The 19,533-nt window shown below is 51.0% G+C and overlaps 2 protein-coding genes across 2 annotated transcripts; one reads left to right on the forward strand and one right to left on the reverse strand.

The window, feature by feature from the left end:
• The first annotated feature begins 795 nt into the window (after nt 1–795).
• TM9SF2 (transmembrane 9 superfamily protein member 2) lies at nt 796–5,111 on the forward strand. The gene is made up of 5 exons (XM_003747891.2): nt 796–1,179; nt 1,371–1,438; nt 2,080–2,173; nt 2,568–2,884; nt 2,978–5,111. The coding sequence occupies exons 1-5, from the start codon at nt 1,024–1,026 to the stop codon at nt 4,356–4,358; spliced, it is 2,016 nt and encodes a 671-aa protein (XP_003747939.1). The 5' UTR covers nt 796–1,023; the 3' UTR covers nt 4,359–5,111.
• Nucleotides 5,112–5,328: 217 nt separating this feature from the next.
• tefu (Serine/threonine-protein kinase tefu) lies at nt 5,329–17,438 on the reverse strand. The gene is made up of 28 exons (XM_029112737.1): nt 17,363–17,438; nt 17,034–17,264; nt 16,704–16,896; nt 16,481–16,618; nt 16,222–16,384; nt 15,924–16,123; nt 15,647–15,811; nt 14,640–15,529; nt 14,261–14,552; nt 13,681–14,143; nt 13,251–13,606; nt 12,905–13,153; nt 12,586–12,777; nt 12,114–12,483; nt 11,785–12,003; nt 11,171–11,682; nt 10,722–11,079; nt 10,381–10,637; nt 9,926–10,273; nt 9,609–9,774; nt 9,323–9,493; nt 8,007–8,222; nt 7,619–7,901; nt 7,297–7,509; nt 6,921–7,144; nt 6,671–6,826; nt 5,830–6,571; nt 5,329–5,745 (listed from the first exon to the last, which is right to left on the reverse strand). Exons 1-28 carry the CDS (start codon nt 17,436–17,438, stop codon nt 5,582–5,584), a joined length of 8,007 nt encoding a protein of 2,668 aa, XP_028968570.1. The 3' UTR covers nt 5,329–5,581.
• Nucleotides 17,439–19,533: the final 2,095 nt, after the last annotated feature.

Raw genomic sequence — 19,533 nt, forward strand, 5'->3', positions numbered from 1 at the left:
CCCCATTAGCGCTCATGATTTCGGGTCTCAAGATCATCCTCCCAACAAGCGTACCCTGCGAGAGGGCGTTTAGCAGAGCTAGGAGAGTGAGGCATTATTATCGGGAGCGTTTTAGCGACGAAAGGTTCCAGCAACTGATGTTCGTGAAAAGCACGCTGGGTAAACAAGCAGCGCTAGTGAGAACCGCTGATTCGAAAGCTGGAGAGGGGCACTTGAACAGAATGGAGGAAGCCGAAGAAGAGCTCCGAGATACATGATGGCTGATGGGTTATGAAGTCAAGTTAATAAGCATGAGTGAATGAGCATTCAACGAGATCCCTCGTCCCAAATACAGAAATTCTTTCCGAAAAGGTGCTTTGATCTTTTGCCGTATGAATTTCCTGATTGGGGAAACTTATTGAGACAGAGCTGCTTCCCGGTACCGATGAATGAGCTCGCAGATTGTAGGCGATTCATATTCATGAGAACCCTCAATTCGTGGCCGTATAACCCCGTGACGGCCCGTGACGGTCCCTGACGGGTTCGTACAGAGCCAATACGGCCCGCTCCAGGCCGATACGGGCCGCTCCGGCCGTACGCCGTACAAAAGCGACACGCCGAGCGTACAAGCCGAATTGCATTCCATAAGTGGCCATAGGGGCTGGCCCCGCAGACTTCTTAGGAGGTGGCCGATAAGTGGCCTTCCCAAAATCAGTCAGCCCCCTATTGTTTCCTCCCCTAAGAGGTCCTAAACCGGTACATTTCCTCCTCTAGACTTTCGATTGTTTACGTGTTCTGCTGCGAAAGTTCGACTGCTCTCCGTGTGTTGTTGGTCGTCGTCGTCGGCTGCCGCTGCTGGTGTGGTGTTGCCTCTCGCTGCTACGGCTGCTGTCGCCTATCTGTCACCATTCCTTGACGTGTTTTAATTGCGTTTCGAACGTGAATTCACTCGTGCGATCTGAACGTATAGGTGTCTCGGCCCAGAGTGAGTTTTTCAGCTGCAACATCGGGGGGTAGAAGCAGAGTCGGCAGCAGTGAGTGGTAATGTCGTCGACGACGACAGCGGCGATCTCTGGTACGGCCCTCCATATAATCGGGATCGTAATAGCTTTGGGTGCCGCACCGGCATGGACATTCTACCTTCCTGGTCTGGCCCCAGTGAATTACTGTCCCGCGGATCTAGCCAACTCGCAGTGTCAGGTGAGCTGCATTTCCACAATCGCACTCGGCCCATCGATGGGGCTGATTCCGTACCAGCCGTGGACGAGCATTTCATTGACACTCGAATCAATCTCCGCCTCCTTTCAAGCTCTCCAAACCGTACAGGTCCGTAATCAGAGCTCTTGGACGGAGCGAGGATACAGTCTAATCACGTTTCTTAATCTTTTCAGTCTAAAATAGCTCTCTACGTGAATCGCCTGGACTCTGATGAATCGGTCCTGCCGTATGAGTACCATCAGTGAGTATTCAGAACTCGACGTTTGAATCAGTCATCCGCAGCCGGCTCTACGGTTCCGACGGGGGGACGTCGGGACGCCGAAAAATCAGCACAATGAGTCGGTGATGAATTATGGGCTTCTGTACGGATGTGTGATAGAATCTCCAACCAGATGAGTCGTCCCGTCGTTGGAGTTTCGAGAAGTCGTCGGGTAGCGGGCGCTAAGCGGTTCGCATGCGTCGCAGGCTACGTGGCGCGCTTCTGTTTGAGATGAATTGTGGCTCGTATGGAGTTTGCTGAAGTTCCGCTGAGGAGAATGCGGATTCCAGCCGAAGAAACACTCGTGGATTGAGAAACGTTCCGGCGCCCCGTATGCTTCTTATTCAAATCGATCTATAAGTTTGACGCCTATCGATGCGTTCGCACATCTCTGTCGAGAACAGAACACCAATTCAATGCCAGTAGAGCTCCAGCGAAAAAATCTAGAAATTGACATTACTCATTGTTTTGGGTCAGAGCGGTCGAGTTCTGCCCGGTGACTCGCCAAGATTCCCCCTCGAGAGGTGGTTCGGAGAACTTTGGACTCGCTCTTCGTTTTCTTGGATAGATTCCGGAATCTCACTCAGGGAAAATATTCAGGTGATGGGAACTTTGCTTTGCAGCTTCGATTTCTGCACGACGGGCGAGGAGTTGTCTCCGGCAGAAAATCTGGGACAGGTTGTTTTCGGCGAGCGGATCCGACCATCCCCTTACAAGGTGAATATAGAGGAAAAGCCTCTCGGGACACGGGTGGGTAGGCAAGCAAGCCGACGACCTTGCGATCGGCAGGTTCACGACGGATCCCCTTAATTATGGATCCATAAAACGTCGTTAAGGTGTTACGTAGGTTGTGACAGTGTGACACGGAGATTTTACGACTGGATTAGAATCCAGTCTCGTTCTTGAATTTTCATTCGAACTCCACAAGCAGAGATCATCGAATCCCCATCAAGTTGTTCCTCATCCACGGATTGCTTCCCCTCGAACTCTCCTTCTACGGACTCGAGTGGACTCGGCCCAGAATGCTGGCGCCCCCCATTGGAGCTTATCTCTCCGGAGACAAGGTCGCTCTACGCGTTTCCATCTCATGTATCCTTCGCTTGCATTGCAGATAAACTTCTTGGAGAACCGAACATGTGCGTTCCTTTGCACGAAGAAGTACGACAAATCGGATGCGTCGTCGCAACACCGGCTCGATCTCTTGCGGAAGGGGATGATGAAGATGTACAAACACCATTGGATTGTGGACAACATGCCTGTCACGTGGTGTTATCTGACCGACTCGACGTCATACTACTGTTCGATGGGATTCCCGATGGGCTGTTTCACTTACCAAAACCAAAAGCCTCGCGGACTGTGTAACATCTATCCTACATTCATCAAACAGAATACCTTCTACCTGCTGAATCACGTGCATCTGACGATAACGTGAGTGGCATCCAGTGGGGGAATGACCTCTATGGAAATTCCATATTTCCGTAGGAAGCGGTGATCGAGCTCTCCTGATCCTTCTCTTTCCAGGTACCATAAGTCCGAGCGAGAGACTTGGGGCTCGTCATTTACCCAACAAGGGGGACGGATAATCTCGGTCAAAGTCTCGCCCGAGTCGATCCGGCACAGGCCCTCCGATGACAAGACGTCTGTCCTCTGTGACTCGAAAGAGCCGATGACGCTACCGATGAATAACGACGAACTACCCGATACGTTCGAAATCTCCTACACGTACGATGTCACATTCCAAAAGACCGATCAACGTTGGGCTTCTCGTTGGGACTACATCCTCGAGTCGATGCCGCAGACCAATATCCAGTGGTTCTCGATCCTGAACTCGCTCGTTATCGTTTTGTTCCTGACCGGTATGGTGGCCATGATTCTTCTGAGGAACCTCCACAAAGACATCGCTCGCTACAATCAGCTGGATTCATGCGGGGAAGACGCACACGAAGAGTTCGGCTGGAAACTAGTCCACGGCGATGTGTTCCGTCCGCCCCAGAAAGGAATGCTACTCGCTGTGTTCGCTGGTTCAGGAATCCAGATCCTCATCATGACTTTGATAACACTCTTCTTCGCTTGTCTCGGTTTCCTCTCTCCGGCGAACCGGGGAGCCCTCATGACCTGTGCCATGGTTCTCTACGTCTGTCTCGGAACTCCGGCGGGTTACGTCTCGGCAAGGATCTACAAATCCTTCGGAGGAATCAAGTGGAAGTCCAACGTGTTGCTCACGTCTTTGCTATGTCCCGGTATCGTCTTCTGCATCTTCTTCTGCCTGAATCTGGTCCTGTGGGCGAAGGAATCATCGGCCGCCGTTCCTTTCACGACTCTAATCGCTCTTCTTGCCCTATGGTTTGGGATTTCGCTGCCATTGACATTCGTCGGCGCGTACTTCGGTTTCAAGAAACGAACGCTCGAAAATCCAGTCCGAACAAATCAGATCCCCCGTCAAATTCCTACTCAGACCCTATATACGCAGGCTGTTCCCGGAATTCTCATGGGAGGGATCCTGCCGTTCGGTTGTATCTTCATCCAACTTTTCTTCATCTTGAACTCGATCTGGTCCTCTCAAACCTACTACATGTTCGGCTTCCTCTTTCTGGTGTTCGTCATTCTTGTCATAACGTGCTCTGAGACGACGATCCTCCTCTGCTATTTCCATCTTTGCGCAGAAGACTATCACTGGTGGTGGCGAGCCTACCTGACATCGGGCTCGACGGCGTTGTACTTGTTCGTTTACTGCATTCATTACTTCACCCGGATCTCGATCTCGGGTGCGGCGTCGACTTTCCTTTACTTTGGTTATACGTCGATTATGGTTTTCCTGTTTTTCCTGCTGACCGGCACCGTAGGTTTCTTCGCATGTTTCTGGTTCGTGAGAAAAATCTATTCGGTTGTCAAAGTTGACTAGAGCGATCCGTTCGTAGAGTGTTCAGAGATTATCAGACGCTTATCAGCTGGACGAGGTGGGGAACAGAAAGCGGACAAGGAGATGAACGATGACGTGGGAGAAGGTTCGGGAGTCGGTCGTGATCAATAAGTAGCTCATAATCCGAGTCGAGGTATATTAGAAAAGGATGCGCGCGCATCCGCGCACGCATGAGACACACGAAGTTGGAATCATTCCTCCGGCTCATGCAGGAGCGAAAAATCGAGGAGCGTGTCTCCAGCATGATTTCATTTCAATTATGCGGAGGAGCTGGGGACGTGCCTTCAGTGATGACGGAAAGCAAGGTCTGAGATGCAGTTGCTTCCGAACATCGTCGCCGAAGGGCACTCTCCTTTCCATCGAAAACACTACAAGCAAAGCAAATCATAGCTGGAGCAAAATGTGTTGGTTTTTGTGAATAGCGATGAGACGCGGTGAGAATTCCCCATCCTCTTTTTAATGGGGATCGAGAATCATGTGAGTTAGTTCAATATTGCGACTTCTACTACCCACTTCTCCTACGCTGTAAAGGATCAGTCCCGGATGACGATCTGTCTACACTGTTATTTGAGTTTGAGTCGGGGTCAGCCCGTGCTGGAGTAACCTCACGGCTTGACATACTACTTCCACCCTTAGTCGACCCAAGAGAAAAGATCGCTGGAAGGTGGAGATGCTATTTAATGAAATCGTCGTGTACATAAAAGAGACAATAAATGCGAATCCGTGATTGGAGATGAGTCCCACTGGAGCCGTTTTTACCACCAGACGAAAACCTGCGACCTTTCGCAATGGTCGAGTTGAGCGGGCTCCCCGGAATGGACCGCGATCCTCGAGCGGACGGCTCTCGGGTGACAAGATGGGGGAACTCCGCCAAAAAAAAACATGTCGTGGCTGAGGATGATCAGAGCTTAATCATTAATCTTCGATTGATTGATCGATTGATTGATTGATTCTTATTTATTTACATGATGATTTCAAAACAAATGGATAGCGTGAACGCCGATGAACCATGTATGTTGGATTAAAAAACTAGGGCTCCGGGATGGCACCCCTGAATGTACAGCTTGCTGAGAACGGAACTATCCCCTTATTTCAAGGAATGTGTCGTGGAAGATGGAGTTCTGACGGACGAACGGTCGATGCTCAGACTGGAGCGTGAGGCGCAGATTCAGACGGTCTGAGGCTCGCACCGTTAACTATTGGGTTCATAGGTACGGCTTCCATCCATGGAATATCTGTGCTAGTCGCAAGGGATCCATGGCTTGTTGAATGGTTATGCTGGCTTGACCCTGAACGCTGAGCAGATGTCCTTCCTCTATACCCTTCAGCTTGTCCTGCAGTCGCTGTAGGACCCGATCTCGGAATTGTTCTGCGGGGAAAAGAGCCGATCATCTCATGTTTTTCAGAAGCTCGACCATAAATCGACTCTCCCCGGAGGAGATGTTCGACTCACCGTTGGACAGGGTTTGCTCTGCCTTCAACGGATTGTCCTTTCCTCCCTTTGCCTTCCCCGAGAACAAGGCGAGAGGATCGTGCAGCAGAATCACTTCGACTATTGTGAGCATGAGTTGCGCGTTCAGTCGCAGAATCTCAAGGGTGCGTTCGCAAGTCCGTCTGAATTGACCTTCTATGCCGAAGATTCCGCAGCCATCAACCAAATCGCGAGTTAATCGGAACGGAACCAGTTCCGGTGTGTAGAGCAGTTTTCCCTGCTCGAAGATGATGCCCAGATCGATGTGAACCACCTCACTAGTTGAGTGGTCGATCAAGATGTTGTTCGTGTGACGATCACCTAAACCGATTATGAAGCCAACCATCGACGTGATGGCGAGACTATTCACATACGCTCGTTGGCGCTCGAGCCATGCGGAAGGGTCCCGGAATTTCTCGATGAAAAAGTATCTGAAGGCAGGCGGGAATTGTTTACAGAGTTGGAGGTATTTGGTCCGCTTGGCTTCGGCAGTCGACAGTTTCCCGATCGACATCATAATCTCGTGAGCCTGTTTCAGCTTGAGGGAACGCTGCTGTTTCTTGGAGGGATTTTTCCTTCGTTCTCTGCAGTCGCTCAAGGCGCTCGCAAGTGGAACCGTGTTCTTCACCCACTCGATTACTCCCACGAAACGAGACAATGGGATTACTTTATAAGTTCTCATCCGCACTCGGAATCGATTGTCATCGGAGCGCAACTTCGAGACCTTCAATAACGAGAGAAGAATTAGACCAATGACACCCTTGGAGCCTACCGAAAAGAAACCCACGACAGCTATGACTCCGGGAACCGAACGACTGTGCACCTCTTTGAAAAGTTGCTGCATGACGGCGTCCTGTCTCAGATCGTCTTTGCCCTTGAGCAGCTGGGAGAAAGATCCGCCTTTGCTTCCTCGCACCTGAAGTTTTTTCGGTCGGGAAAGGCCAGCACAGATTTCGTACTGTCTGATGAAGTCCTTGATCTGGAAAATATTTCCCCGGATTTAATCCCAACCCATCTGGCCGATCCCCAGCTTGACCCCTTTCTCCGTCAACCGGATCCCTCGTTCGACTCACGGTTTCTACGCCATCGTAATTCCCATCGGGCCTGACGGCTAAATCTTCGGTCAGGATCGGTAGATCCTGGAAATACTTCGTTTTGGAAATCAGCGACGTCTGAGACTGTATCGTTCCCCTGCCTTGAGCGACTGATGAATCCGCGGATAATTCAGCATACGCTGCCGCGAGGACTCCCAAACAAGTGATGTATGACTTCATTTTCGGCAGCGTACTCAAATGATCTGGAAAATAGTGACCGTTTTCGGTAACTTTCAAACGAACGTCCCGAGCGGACTGAGAGCTGTATGGTTCTGAATAGAGTCTGTTACTGTTAGTGAGCATGCGCGTGATCATGAGCTTGTGTTGTCCATACAGTCAATCATTAATTACTGACCAAGAATTTTTCTCGCTGCTTTCCCGCGTTCCTCTAGGTCTTCAACTCTGGTCTTCAGTTCGACCTTGTTGCCAACCGGACGGCCCAAGCGAGGGTTGGCCAATAGCAGTAGAGTGGGGACACAATGGAACGGATGTGTACGACAAAGTCGAATCACCAGTTGTTGGAGCTGTCTTTGGAACTCGTCATCGGGCCTTTTGCTTGACCTTTGCGCTGGAAATCACGGGCACTCCCGGATAAGCACGCTGCATACGGCTAAGAATTCCACCCCGAGCTCTTCTGTTCCAAAATCGATTGTCCGCGACACCGAGTGAAAACATACCCATACAGGCGGCGAGTTGGTAGAACATGTCTGTGAAGCCGTGGACGGGGAGAGTGCCTTTTTCGGAGGCTAGTTCGTTCATGGTTTTTTGAAGGATTTTTGAAATGTCGGGATCGTCTTTGTGTGAGTACCACAGCGAGAAGACACGGTATTTCGTATTCTGATCGTCCGCCAGACGAAGGATTTGGATGTAGTTCTGAAGAGCGCTTAACGTAAAACTGGCCAAGTTGTCCTTCTTGTCCTGTATCTGTCCCTTGAGATGATCGATGTCGCGCAGCATCATCTGAAATCGGCGGATCCTCTCATTTCAGACGAATGCGAAAACCTGAGCCTAGCGATAACTGAAACCCGAGCCCAATGGATAGACGAATTCTAGTCCCACGCTCACTTTTGTATTCCGCATGTCCTGGTCCTCCAGCTGGGCCGCACCCTCTCTGATGTTGTTTTCTTTGGCCAGATATTGCGTGTCTTCGTTGAAAGCCGCAGAATTGAAATACGCCGCAAGCCCTTGGGAGCACTCGTCCGCGAAACTCGCGAGCTCTCGGTAGGCCTTGATGCGCTCCTCGCGCAAATCGTCTCCATGAGTTTGCAGGATCTCAACAGCCTGGAAGGGTTCCCGGATGAACAACCGTCGTCAAGGAGCAAAAGGCGAAAGACCGAAAACCGCCGGAGCGTCCGCCCACCGTTCGGCTGACGGCTCTGTCAGACGTTTATTATCACAGCGATGACGACTCGTTCTGATTCGGCGCGGACAAAAACGATTGTACCAAAAAAACTGAGTCAGCGCCCTTGAAAAGCGCGTTACCGTAAAATTCTTCTATTGAGTCAATAGGTCGCTGTTATTCGACGATGATCACCGATCGTCGTCGTTGTCCCCGTTTTTCATTGTCAGCCTAGATGACTTGCCAACCGAGTTGACGGACTCCGTAGTATCCGGAGAGTCATTCACACCGACGCAGTGTACGATGAAGTACGTGCCGTGGAGTGCACACATCCTGGGGATTCTTCCCCTCAGTGCCGGCTCGGTATTCATATCGGTGTCCGCTTTCCGCTATGCCAGCGATCTCCATTCGTCTGATCATCTGAGCACGCTGCTCCTACTCGCGGCTGGAATTTCGCTGCAGGCTTTCAGTCTAATCGGATTCATGGTGGTTGGCTCTGCTCGGAAGACTCTGATCAGTGTATATAGTGCTCTCGTCGTTCTGATACTCCTCTTATCGGCTGGCCTTGGATGCGGGCTGTTGGTTCGCGACAGCCTTTCGGAAGGCTACAGAAATTATTTCACCGAGCTCGTTTCGCGCACCAAAGATGGAGACCGGGCTTCTCTCAACGAAATGATCCGCTTTCAAACGAGACAGCACTGCTGCGGCATGTGGAACTCGAGCGACTGGAGCAAGCCCGATTACAAGTACGAAGCCTTACGCAGCTGCGCGAACATCGCAAAGGAACTCAAGGAGCAGCTTCATAAAGTCCCTGGCTGCTACGTGCAGGTTTTCGTTCGTCAGAAACGTTTTGCCTTCACAGTCGTTGTTTTCGGTGTTGTCGGTGCCCTCATCCAGGCCATCATGACAAAACATACGAAATCCCGTGTATCATCGTGAAGGGATAGAGATCCCCAGATCTCCGATTGCAAGTTAGGCGCAGGGGCTGCCCTCATCTCGAGGTTGGAATCCATCAATCGTTCAAGTCACTTCTTGCACTCACCGGTTTGAAGTAAGTGTCGGCTATTTGGAGAGGCGTTGCTTTCTTGGTTTCCGAGAGTATCCTTCCGCGGAGGAGGAGCGCTCGAGCGTGCAGCGTCTTGGACTCTCTCGATTCTTCGAAAAAATTCACGAGTCTTCCACTTAGCTGTTCTGTCATGACGTTCCCTACGTCCTGAAAAGTCACCAGAGAGTCGTCAGCTCCACAGTTCCCATGACCCCCGTATGGATGGGCGCCGTATGGTTTGAGAGGGAAATACTCGAATCTCCCGGAAACAGGGGGAACGAACCATTTGTGCTTGAACCGCTGCTTCCAGATAGGCGTAGTGTTCCTTCGCATTCCTTAGAGACGATAATTGGAGGAGAGCAGCTCTGGCCAAATTGAAGCTGGACATCTGGACCGCTTGAATTCCGTAATTGAGCATGAAGTCCGCTACATTTACTTGGGGTATTGTCCTTCAACAAAGAGTTTCCCGTCAGAAAAAACTTCGGTATCCACCGTTCATATTCACACTCTATCAATAATAAACTCATGATGTTCGACAATCATTATACCCGATTAATTCCTTCTACGGACACACAGAGAAGGTCCCTGAACGATACATACTTGAAGATGAGGGTCATGATCCAATGGTATTCCTCGATGATCTCTAGCGGCCTCCCACAGCGAAGTCGACCAGTAGACCTCTCCACGAATTTCCGCCATTCGCTAGACGTCGAGGGCACCTTCGAAGAAGTCTTCAAAATTCGGAATTCTTCCACCAGTCTCAGTTGATCCACTTGCGTGAGGAATGTCGAGGCCGCGAAGGATACGGTCAGATTACTGACTGAAGCCATCGAGAGAAGACTCTTCGTCATCGCGACCGTGGCATCTTTGGCTAGCATCGAGTCGAAGCTCGTCACGCTGTCTAGGGCCACCATCGTGAGCTTCCGAAAGTTCGTGGATTTTCCCGACCTGGAATTTTTATCCTCGATGAGGAGCCTGAAGTCACCCTTAGCTCGGATTCGGTTCGATGGAGACCGATGCTCCAGAGGATTGAGCGGCAAGCGAAGCGAACGTACATTTGGTCCCATTGACCGAGACGGAACGCGCAGTCCAACGAGTACTTTTCGAGCTCCTCTGCTGTCATCGAAGGAGATTGTTGGCTTTGGACGATGTTCTTCAAGGCATCGAACTCGCCTCGTTGAAACAGTAACTCCAAATGATTGAAAGGCTCCCCGAGTGCTCGACGGACGATATCATCGTTGGCTCGAATAGAGAAACAACCCAGGAGACTGTCACGAACCCCGAGCTCGCGACAGGATGTGACCAAGATCTCCTGTGAAAGCGAATTGAACAATGTCCATCGCTAGAAGCGATCGATGCAGCTCCGTCGGATCTCTCAGAAATTCTCGATCATTACCTGAACCAGCTGTAGATTTGCCGGACCGTTGTACTCTTGGAAAGAAATCGGATCGGACCATCCCTCTTCGACGTTCAAACGATCCCACCACAGACTTATGAGCAAGAGAGCTGCATCCGGAAGGTTACACAAAGACGCAGCTCTAGCGACAACTAGAAGGTCCAGGTTGTCGATATCCTCCTCATGGAAGTGCAGGAGACATACGTATTTCACAAGCTTGGTCAAGTCCCTCCTCTCGTCGCTGTTGACTTCCGAAGTCTTACTGATCAGGGAGAAAGCACCTTCGAGTACTTCTCGAATTTTCAGGTTCGCGTTCTTCTTGCTGCTCAAGCAGTACAGGAAGAGCGGGAAAATATCTCTGCGGGCAAGAGAGACGAAATCAGTGGTCGGGATGGGTTCTGGAGAGATGAAGCCCGCAGGTATCCGAGCCGATTTCCGGAAGAACTCACCCGCAGAAACCTTCGTCGAGACTGCAGATGGGCAGAATAGCTTTCAGGTATGGGTCCATGGAGAGCTTCCCGAGAAGAATAGTGACTCGTTGGATCCATTTGGGCTTCCCGACGTGTCTACCGATCACCGTCAGGTCCGGCATCGATTCTTGTGACTCATTACAAAGTTGCGGGAGCTTCTTCTGCGAGCGAGACACGAAAGCCAGGAGATGGTCGTGGAATAAGCTTCGCTCAGAGTCCATTGAAGAAGCGATCTCACAGCCCAGATCTGTGTGGAAAATATTCTGAAGGCACTCCACGACCACGTTCGGGAATTTCGACCCCGCAAACAGTGAAGTCAGCAAACGCTCCATGATTCCCTGCTCGGCGAATGAGACGACGATGCCTCGACAGGATTCATTCAGATAAATTAGATTCCTGTCACTGAATTCATCGAGGAACGGCCTCAATGTCCACGAACGAAATGGTGTGCTTCCGAGCGTTTCCAAGCACGGGAAGACCTCAGCCGTCTCCTGAAACTACCCAACCGTGTGAGTCTCTGGATCGTGAGGTCGCCCGGGAACGGGAGAGAGAGTTCCTAGGTTTCGCTCCTGATTCCCTGGTCAATCATGCACCTCATTGGTAGGAGCTCTGATCCTGCTCAGAAGGGTCGATAGAATCACATAACCGGGGTGATTATCGATCGATATATCCTCAGCGTGCATCTTCAGTCCTTCGTCCTCAGGGAATGTCGTCAGCACCTCTTTAATGTAGGGGTGGGCGAGTATTCGTCTTAAGAGCCGAACCGGATGCGCGGATCGGTCCCACATGAGATAGAAATGAACGCTCTGCAGCTGCAAGGAGAAGTGGAGTGGACTTGAGCTCTCAGGTGCTCATCCGCATGCCTTCCCTTGGAAAATCCCTCAGGTGCTCGAACTGTCAGAGGATAGCGGATTCCACTCACGAGCGTTAATATTTGATCCGAGCTTAGAGATTCGTCCACCTCGTTGGATCTTGGAGCAACAATTGCTCCGAGCGCGCCGAATTTCTGAGAGAATTCTCGCGCCAGACCCTCAGCTTCGACTCGGCTCATGATCGCCAATATTGGGGCAACGAGGAAAGTGAGATCGATATCCATTTTCAGGAAGCGTTCCAGGATTGGCACACACGTTGTAGAGATGTATTGGTTCTCGGGGTTGTCTAGCAAGAGAGTCGCGGTTGTTTGGAGGAGCATTGTCAGAGCAGTGGTGCAATAGGTGACGCTGAGATCAGATTCGGCCAGCGGCCCAACGAGGTTATCAGCCAGTAATCTGATTATGCCGACGACCTTCTCCCTGGAAGTTGGAGGAGTATCAGAGATGGTCGTAAACTAGGCAGAACTAGGTTATTGTGTGAATATAGGCGTTCCAATGAGACCGACAGGTGAAGCAACTCACGGATCATCTTCCTCTGCTAGGCGCGCGAAAACGCTCGCGACGATTTTCGTCGGTAGAGATTTGCAGATTTTGTTGTCGTTGAATAATTCCCAGGGTTGGCAGACTTTCCCTTTGTGCGTGATATCCGTGAGTGACTTCAGAGCTTTCAAAATCGCTTCCTCAGGAAAAGCAAGCGCGTCTTCATCGATACTCCTGAGCCATCAGAAAAAATTAGCGAATCCTCAGATTCATCCGACTCCCCAATTATTCTCTAAAGCGTTCCCGTCTTCCTGGGAATTTCGTTCGGAAACGAAGGGGATCGAGGATGTAAAAAACTCACCGACTTTGGCAATAGAGCAGGATCTCAGTATATATGGGGACCAAGTATTCGTTCAGCAGCTTCGGAACATCCAAGCCTTTCGTGACGTCCACAAAGAACTCGAGATACTTCCCCTGCAGCAGAAAACAGCTAACGGCGATCGGAGTGAAGTATTCGGACAGTTTTCCCCCGAAGTACTCTCTGATATGATGAGTCACATCCTGGTTTCCCAGCACAAGTAGACTTGGCGTGACGATGTGACCGAATAAACTGAAAGGTATGTAGCTGATGATGAAATACACCTTTTCCAACGAAGGTACAGAAAATCGAATGATACTTCAGGTCCCCTTTTCTGTGATTTAGTTACCTCATGAAGTGCTCGAAACCCCCGAACAACTCGAAAGGCATACTTTGTGCATCGTTCAGGTCAATCTTGAGCAGGAATCTCCTGTACCACAACTCGAGCGTCTCTCGTAGGTGATTCTTGAAGAAGTCAGTGATCTCTCCGAGAGATTTGAGCAAATCCAGAAGTTGATTCGAGTTGAAACAACCTGCCTTCCAGAGTCGAAGGCTGTTCGCTAGAGTGAGACCCTTCAATGTCGGTTTCCCCTCCAGAATTCCTTTCACCGTCTCCGCGAAAATTCTCAAACCAGCTTCTTCTTTCTCGAGGAAGCATCCTCCCGAATCCGCGTTGGAAGTCCCGACTCTGGTGGCGGCGCTCCTCTGGAAAACGATTCAACTCAGGCTCCCAGAGTCGGATTTTTTTCCCATGAAGATCATGTCCCGAGGGGACTTACTTTTCTGATCTCCGACAGGAGAACACCACAGGAGTCGAACAAGAGGTCGAGCAGTCTACGCTTCTGGACCAAGGTGTACTTATCGCCTCCGAGTATTAGAGCGACTTCTTTGAAGGCTTCTTTGCGAACTTTGAATTCCTGACTACCCGTATACTCGATCAGCAGTTCTACGCAGCCAGTCTTCTTGTTCTTCCCAGTCGGTTCATGGTACAACCACGCTTTTTCAGGATCGAGGTCCGCGGTCGCGGCGAGAATTCGGACAACGGCTCTACCGAGCGCGACATTGCTGCCCTGGAAGTCCCTGGAGCCGCACACTAAGCGACGTAGGAGTCTCCTCGCAATTGCGGTTTCTTCCGTCCGTTGTTGTGGAGGAATTTTCGCGGCGCAACGCATGAAGTCTTCGATGGGCTTCAATATCATTTCTACGAGACTGGGCTTATTGTAAACTAACTCCAGCTGGGTGCTTTGGAATGAACGAGCAGAATAATTCGATTAGTGACACCGATATTGAACACGAGGGAGAGATGCCGTGGCATCGAGGAATAAAGGCTTCTCCCACGGCAGAAGGATTCAAACTTACAGTAACATCTGACCGATCAGCGCCAGCATCGAGTCCTCACCGCTGTCACAGATACTCTGATCTTGCAGCAGGGGGTTGACAAGCTGAGCTATAATGGCGGTCAGAAGAGCGGTCTTCAGGGTTTCCTCCTTGAAACTCCTGAGGGTTTTGAGGAATCGGAGCATTCGATCCCCTGCTTCATCTCGGAGATTCTCATCCAAAGACTCGTTTGTCAGCAGAAAGTGCAGCGAGAAAAACGAGCATAATTTCGATGCGCGTTCTAGGCGGTGATCCTGCTGCAGTTCATCGACATCTGCCGAGAATAGAAGCTTATCGAATTGGGACCAGAAGACGCCGTTCAGATCCACAGATCTTCCGAGCGGTCCGCCGTACAACTCACCTGCGTTGGCACCCTCATCCCCGTCGAGGGTAACATCCAGCACGCCTTCTCTCAGGAACTCGGACTTCAGCTCAGTGGAGACGAGCTCCATGAGAGGATCGAAATTAAATCTGAGAAGCCGCTTCGTCGGTTGACCATGGCAATCCCTAAGAATCTCTAAGGCACAAGAGAGCTCTTCGTCAGGAACTTTACTACCGGAGCGCGTAGCCGCTAGGAAATGCTCGTGAGTCCCGACCATGAAGGGCTCCAGCATCACAGGAGGATTCCTCACGTGGAGGAGTTTCAGAATATACAGCATTGAAACATATACATATTGACGTTCCGTTGAGTTTATGTTGTTGAGTCTCTGACAAACGAGATCAACGACACTCGGTAAACACTCGACGTTTAGTTGCCGTCCCTCGAAAGCACAGGACGTCCGCTTGAGACTCAATGCGACGATGACGTTGGCTTTGAGCGACAAGTGATCGGTTTGGATATCGAAAACCCACTCGAGGAATCGATTGCGTTCTGAGGTTATCAGGTCGTTCGCGCAGAGCTCTTTGAGAACCAACAAGCCTCCAGAGTTCTTCTCATGGTGGAGCTTGAAGAGATTCGTCGTCAGGGAGCCCATTTTTGTATCGTTCGTCACGAAACGTCCTATTATCGGATAGACACGTTCTACACACTGATTAGAGTCGAGTGATCGCACAAGAATATCCACAACGTGCCGAGGAACTTCGGCGATACGATTGAAGAACAGAAGGGAATCCATGACCATGAGCAGATGCGGTCGGACCTCTGGCGCCCTTTGGAATACATCGGAGCAGACTTCTTCGAGGAGCTTCCAGCAGGTCGAGGACGTGACCGTTGCTGGACACTCGTCCAGGTACTTCTTCACGACGCTCAACCTGAGACATTGGGAAGGTTACGAGCTGCTCCGAGCACGGTCCATAATGAGAAACTTTTCGTGAAACGAAGAATTCAAGGGAGATGGTCGTGACCGGCCCTCTCATTCGGGAACTAACCAGAAAACAGCGGCATCCGAGTCTTTGGAAGCCTGGTAGCTCTCGAACGCCGGAAGGATCCCCATCTCATGAGCGGAGAGTCTAATCCTCTTCGGGGCTGACGTCGAAGAGCTCGTGGATTCACCCGACGAGAGCAGAGAATCCGATGGTCGATCCACGAGGCACCTTTTTTTCGGGGGAGTCATTTCCTTATTACTCCTACTTCAGTGAATATTTCATCAAATAGGGACGGGCTCCTACTGGTTGATCTCGACAGCGGCGATTCGCTCAAACGGACCTGTCCTCGGAGGTCATCAGGTGTTTCGCGCAACTGGTCCACGCCGAAGCCATGCCATGGAAGAGCGATGACGTCTGCTTCAGCCGGGCACCTCGGAGTGCTTTCTCCGTGATGTCTACTATCCACTCTAGGATGAAGCAGGCCGTTGACTTATCTTCAACCAAATGGATTTGACCAGCTATGAGGAATAGCATGATTTCCTGCCAAAAACAAGCACCGCCCACTTCAAGCATCGGTTTCGGACGCTACAGACAATTTCGCCTCAATGATTGTCCAATCATTCCCGTCTCTCCCTTACCAATTGATTGTCTTTATTATCATGGCAGGCTCGGGCTGTGGGAAGCAGGAACGTATTCGCCAGCTTCGCAAACGTTTTCGGATACTCTTCTCCGTAGTTTTCGAAGAGTAGCCGCCAGATGCCGAGAACATGGACCATGAGTACCGTTGATGCCAACTCTCGCCTGCAATGCGCACTCACACGTAAGTCGTCGGTTCAGAGCTCTCGGAAGCCTCCGATGGGACGTGAACAAGAAGTTTTTGGAGGATTAGGAACCTACGCAGCCATGAGCTTGGCGATGATGCTCTCCAGGAACCTCGAGCATTTCGATATGTCGATTTCAGCGAAATTGATCGCAGCTTTGATGACGGCATGCAGCATCTCAGCAACCTCTCCAGGATTGAAAACTGCAATTTGGCTGGAAGGGAGGATAGGAGATCGAGTTTTGAACGACAGGCTACATCGAGAATGAAGAGATGATCTTCTAGTCGGACAATGCTCACTTTATGAATGCAGTGTGGAGTTTGATAAGACCGTTGTACATCTCGGAAGAGATATTCGCACGATGATGCGGAGCGCGTAGTAGCTGTTTGAGGATTCTCAGAAGCTGTCGGCCCACAAGGGGTCGATTTTCTTTATCGTGGAGGATTGGGGTGATCAATCGGATTACTTCCTCAGCTCGGATTCGACCAGCCTCTGTGGACGGAATCCTTGTTTATAGACAAAGAGAAGTGTCATGTCGACACCGATACGAACGTCAGCCTGGAGCTTATCGGGGGCAGGGAAAGACGGATAGGTCTTGAGATACGTGAAGTATGCAAAGATCGACTTACTTCGTATGCTGAGAGCGACGAGCAGGTCGAGAAGATTGATCGCCGCCTCGCGTTCCTCCCGAGTAGCGGCGGTGTCTTTGGCACTGGTCTTCCTCTGCAGAATCTGCCGGATGAGAACATCGACGAAATCGATGACTTCATCCCAGCCCAGATTGCTGCCCGTATTCTCGGCTGAATCTAGGACACTCTGCAGCACCGGACGTTTCAGGTAAATCGTACACTTCTCTAGAGCTTCCTGGAACAACATCATAAATAGGTACAACGCTCAAGTCGGGGAACAGGAATTACTCTCTCACAAAAGCTAAGCAGAATTGCGGAGCCCTCATCACTCGCCTTCCGCCCCTTGAGCGTCCGTAGATCCCTCGCGTCGGTCAGACACTGGCGGAGCTCTCGAGCTGACTGCATGGCTCGTATCTCCGTGAGCCTTCGCTTTTGAGTACTTCAGATCTCCGGTTCTGAAAGTCATCTATGAGTTACCTCAAAGCATCATCACGGATCCATGAACACGAAAACTTCACCACCGAACGAGCTAAACAGGATAACGTAGTCCTCCTCGTGAATCTAGTCCAGGCTTTGGGAGCCATTGAATCTCCCTTCTGACTCGGTACGTATGCTAATGGTCCCTTGATCCAAGGAAAATCATCCCCGACTTCCTAACTCCTTGAAAGTCGATGCAGGCCGGATGTACCCAACAGCTGCGCTTCTCTTCCAGCTACTGCTCGATCATGGGAAGTTTGTACAGAGAGATTCGATGTCCACGAATAATCGCTTGCGGACGGCAGAAGCCGGATGCCCAAATTCCAATTCTGGGCAGGGAGCGGGGATAACAGAATGCTGACGCATGACAGTGGCTCGCTCCTCTTCACCGAATCTCCCAAATATGATTCGAGACTTCGTCAGGCACTCCATTTTGATCCTCAAGGCTATATCCTATGAAGAGCTAACCGTGAAGTCGATCATCCGATGCAGGGAGAATCGAGCACATGATGAAGCGCTCGCGTGCGGTTGTTCTATCCCGGAGCGTTTTCGAATGTTCCTCCACGGACATCAGCTGGGAGCTCGGCGCGCAGAATTCGAACTTTGGCGGGCAATCAATGGAGAGGGATGGAGCCATGGTCGAAACGACGAAACAGATCCCGCGGAGCCGCATCTTACCGCGGCTACGCTTGCCAGGGGGTCCTTTCTCTCGCGACGGTGCTGGAAGAAGGATGTCGAGAAAATTGCTCGCGAGCTGCCTTTTTCTACAAAGACGCCTTTTCCGTGAGCGCAAATCATTCCACCATTCAGGGTCCCCTTATAAAACTACCGCCGAGGTTCCAGGCGCTGGGGAAACGCATCGTTGCGCCGCCTGAGAGCTTCCGGACGGTATCGTGCATCTCCCAGCTCCCAGCCATGGATAATAATTGGAGAGCGACTTCAGCCGTGGGGGAGCCTGAGAGTCCTCGCGATATCCTTATATCTTCGAGGATATCGGGATAGCCTCGGAACGTCCTTACGAACATACTGCCGGCTGCCCGAACTTCCTCTCCTCGGATTCCACGATCCTAGCCGGTGCTCTAGCGCAAGCGGACGCAGACCTCATTCCTTCGAATATTGCGATGAAAGATCGACTCAATAAAATGGAGCGAAGATACAAGCCGCTTGTACAGGATGCGCAGCATCAGCCTACTGAAGACAGCGGGGATGACACTGGAGATATCGAGAGAGACCACAGGTAGCGTCCACCCTGTGGATTATAGGTCAAGAAACACCACACTGATGGCGTGGAGCTGGATGGTTAGAACGTCGAGGCAGCCAAGTACCGCGCATATTTCCTAGCCGAAATCTCTCCTTGGCATCTGATCGGGACCCTGCGCATGATTATGGCGACTGAGTACTTGAGGCATTCATGATGAAGTCACTGCTGACCACAGTCTATCACACGTAGGGTCGGCGACTCTGGGAGCATGACTCGGAGCTCTCCTGGTCAGGACTTCCACAAGAGAAGCACCCACAGCGTTTCTTCCGCCCGCTCCTCCCACCCGGCAATCGAGATTCACTTTGCAGGGCTGGGATCGATGAGAAACTTGAACAGGAATCCGGATTTCGCGCTACTCGAGGACTACGAGAATGGCGACCGCTGTATAACCCTCCCTGTAGCGGGATTATCTCTGAGCTCGGTCTTGACGGCAGCCCTGTGACCGCCACCGACTATGTATATGAAGTCCATATCCATTCTGGAGCGGCGAGACGAACGCGGCGCCGGCGTAATGAGGCGAAATTGAAGGTCGAATCTAATCAAACCTCGGGAAGAGCAAGCGGTCAGTACTGCACCTTCCGACCGACGTGGCTGCTGGAGTTCGATATCTCTTCAAGAGTCTTCCAATCACCTAGTACCTAGTCCCATCTGGGGCACACGAACAATCTTTCTATCAGTCGATCGATCAGCGAGATTGACAACTTTCGAATTTTCCCGCTCTGTTTGCTGATCCTAACCGAGCCGTCTACCTCCTCAGGCATG

The sequence above is a fragment of the Galendromus occidentalis genome, unplaced genomic scaffold (genome assembly GCF_000255335.2).
Source record: "Galendromus occidentalis unplaced genomic scaffold, Mocc_1.1 scf7180000077526, whole genome shotgun sequence".
NCBI classification, from domain to species: domain Eukaryota; kingdom Metazoa; phylum Arthropoda; class Arachnida; order Mesostigmata; family Phytoseiidae; genus Galendromus; species Galendromus occidentalis.

What these genes read in the sequence shown, in the direction of transcription:
- tefu (XM_029112737.1), bottom strand. Translation starts at nt 17,438, where the DNA reads ATGCAGTCAGCTCGAGAGCTCCGCCAGTGTCTGACCGACGCGAGGGAT. An exon ending in TCAGAGCTCCTACCAATGAG is followed by an intron (nt 11,683 to 11,784) that starts GTGCATGATTGA and finishes GGGTAGTTTCAG; the next exon opens with GAGACGGCTGAGGTCTTCCC. An exon ending in CAGCGGTTCAAGCACAAATG is followed by an intron (nt 9,494 to 9,608) that starts GTTCGTTCCCCC and finishes GTGACTTTTCAG; the next exon opens with GACGTAGGGAACGTCATGAC.
- TM9SF2 (XM_003747891.2), top strand. Translation starts at nt 1,024, where the DNA reads ATGTCGTCGACGACGACAGCGGCGATCTCTGGTACGGCCCTCCATATA. An exon ending in TAGCCAACTCGCAGTGTCAG is followed by an intron (nt 1,180 to 1,370) that starts GTGAGCTGCATT and finishes TAATCTTTTCAG; the next exon opens with TCTAAAATAGCTCTCTACGT. An exon ending in CACGTGCATCTGACGATAAC is followed by an intron (nt 2,885 to 2,977) that starts GTGAGTGGCATC and finishes TTCTCTTTCCAG; the next exon opens with GTACCATAAGTCCGAGCGAG.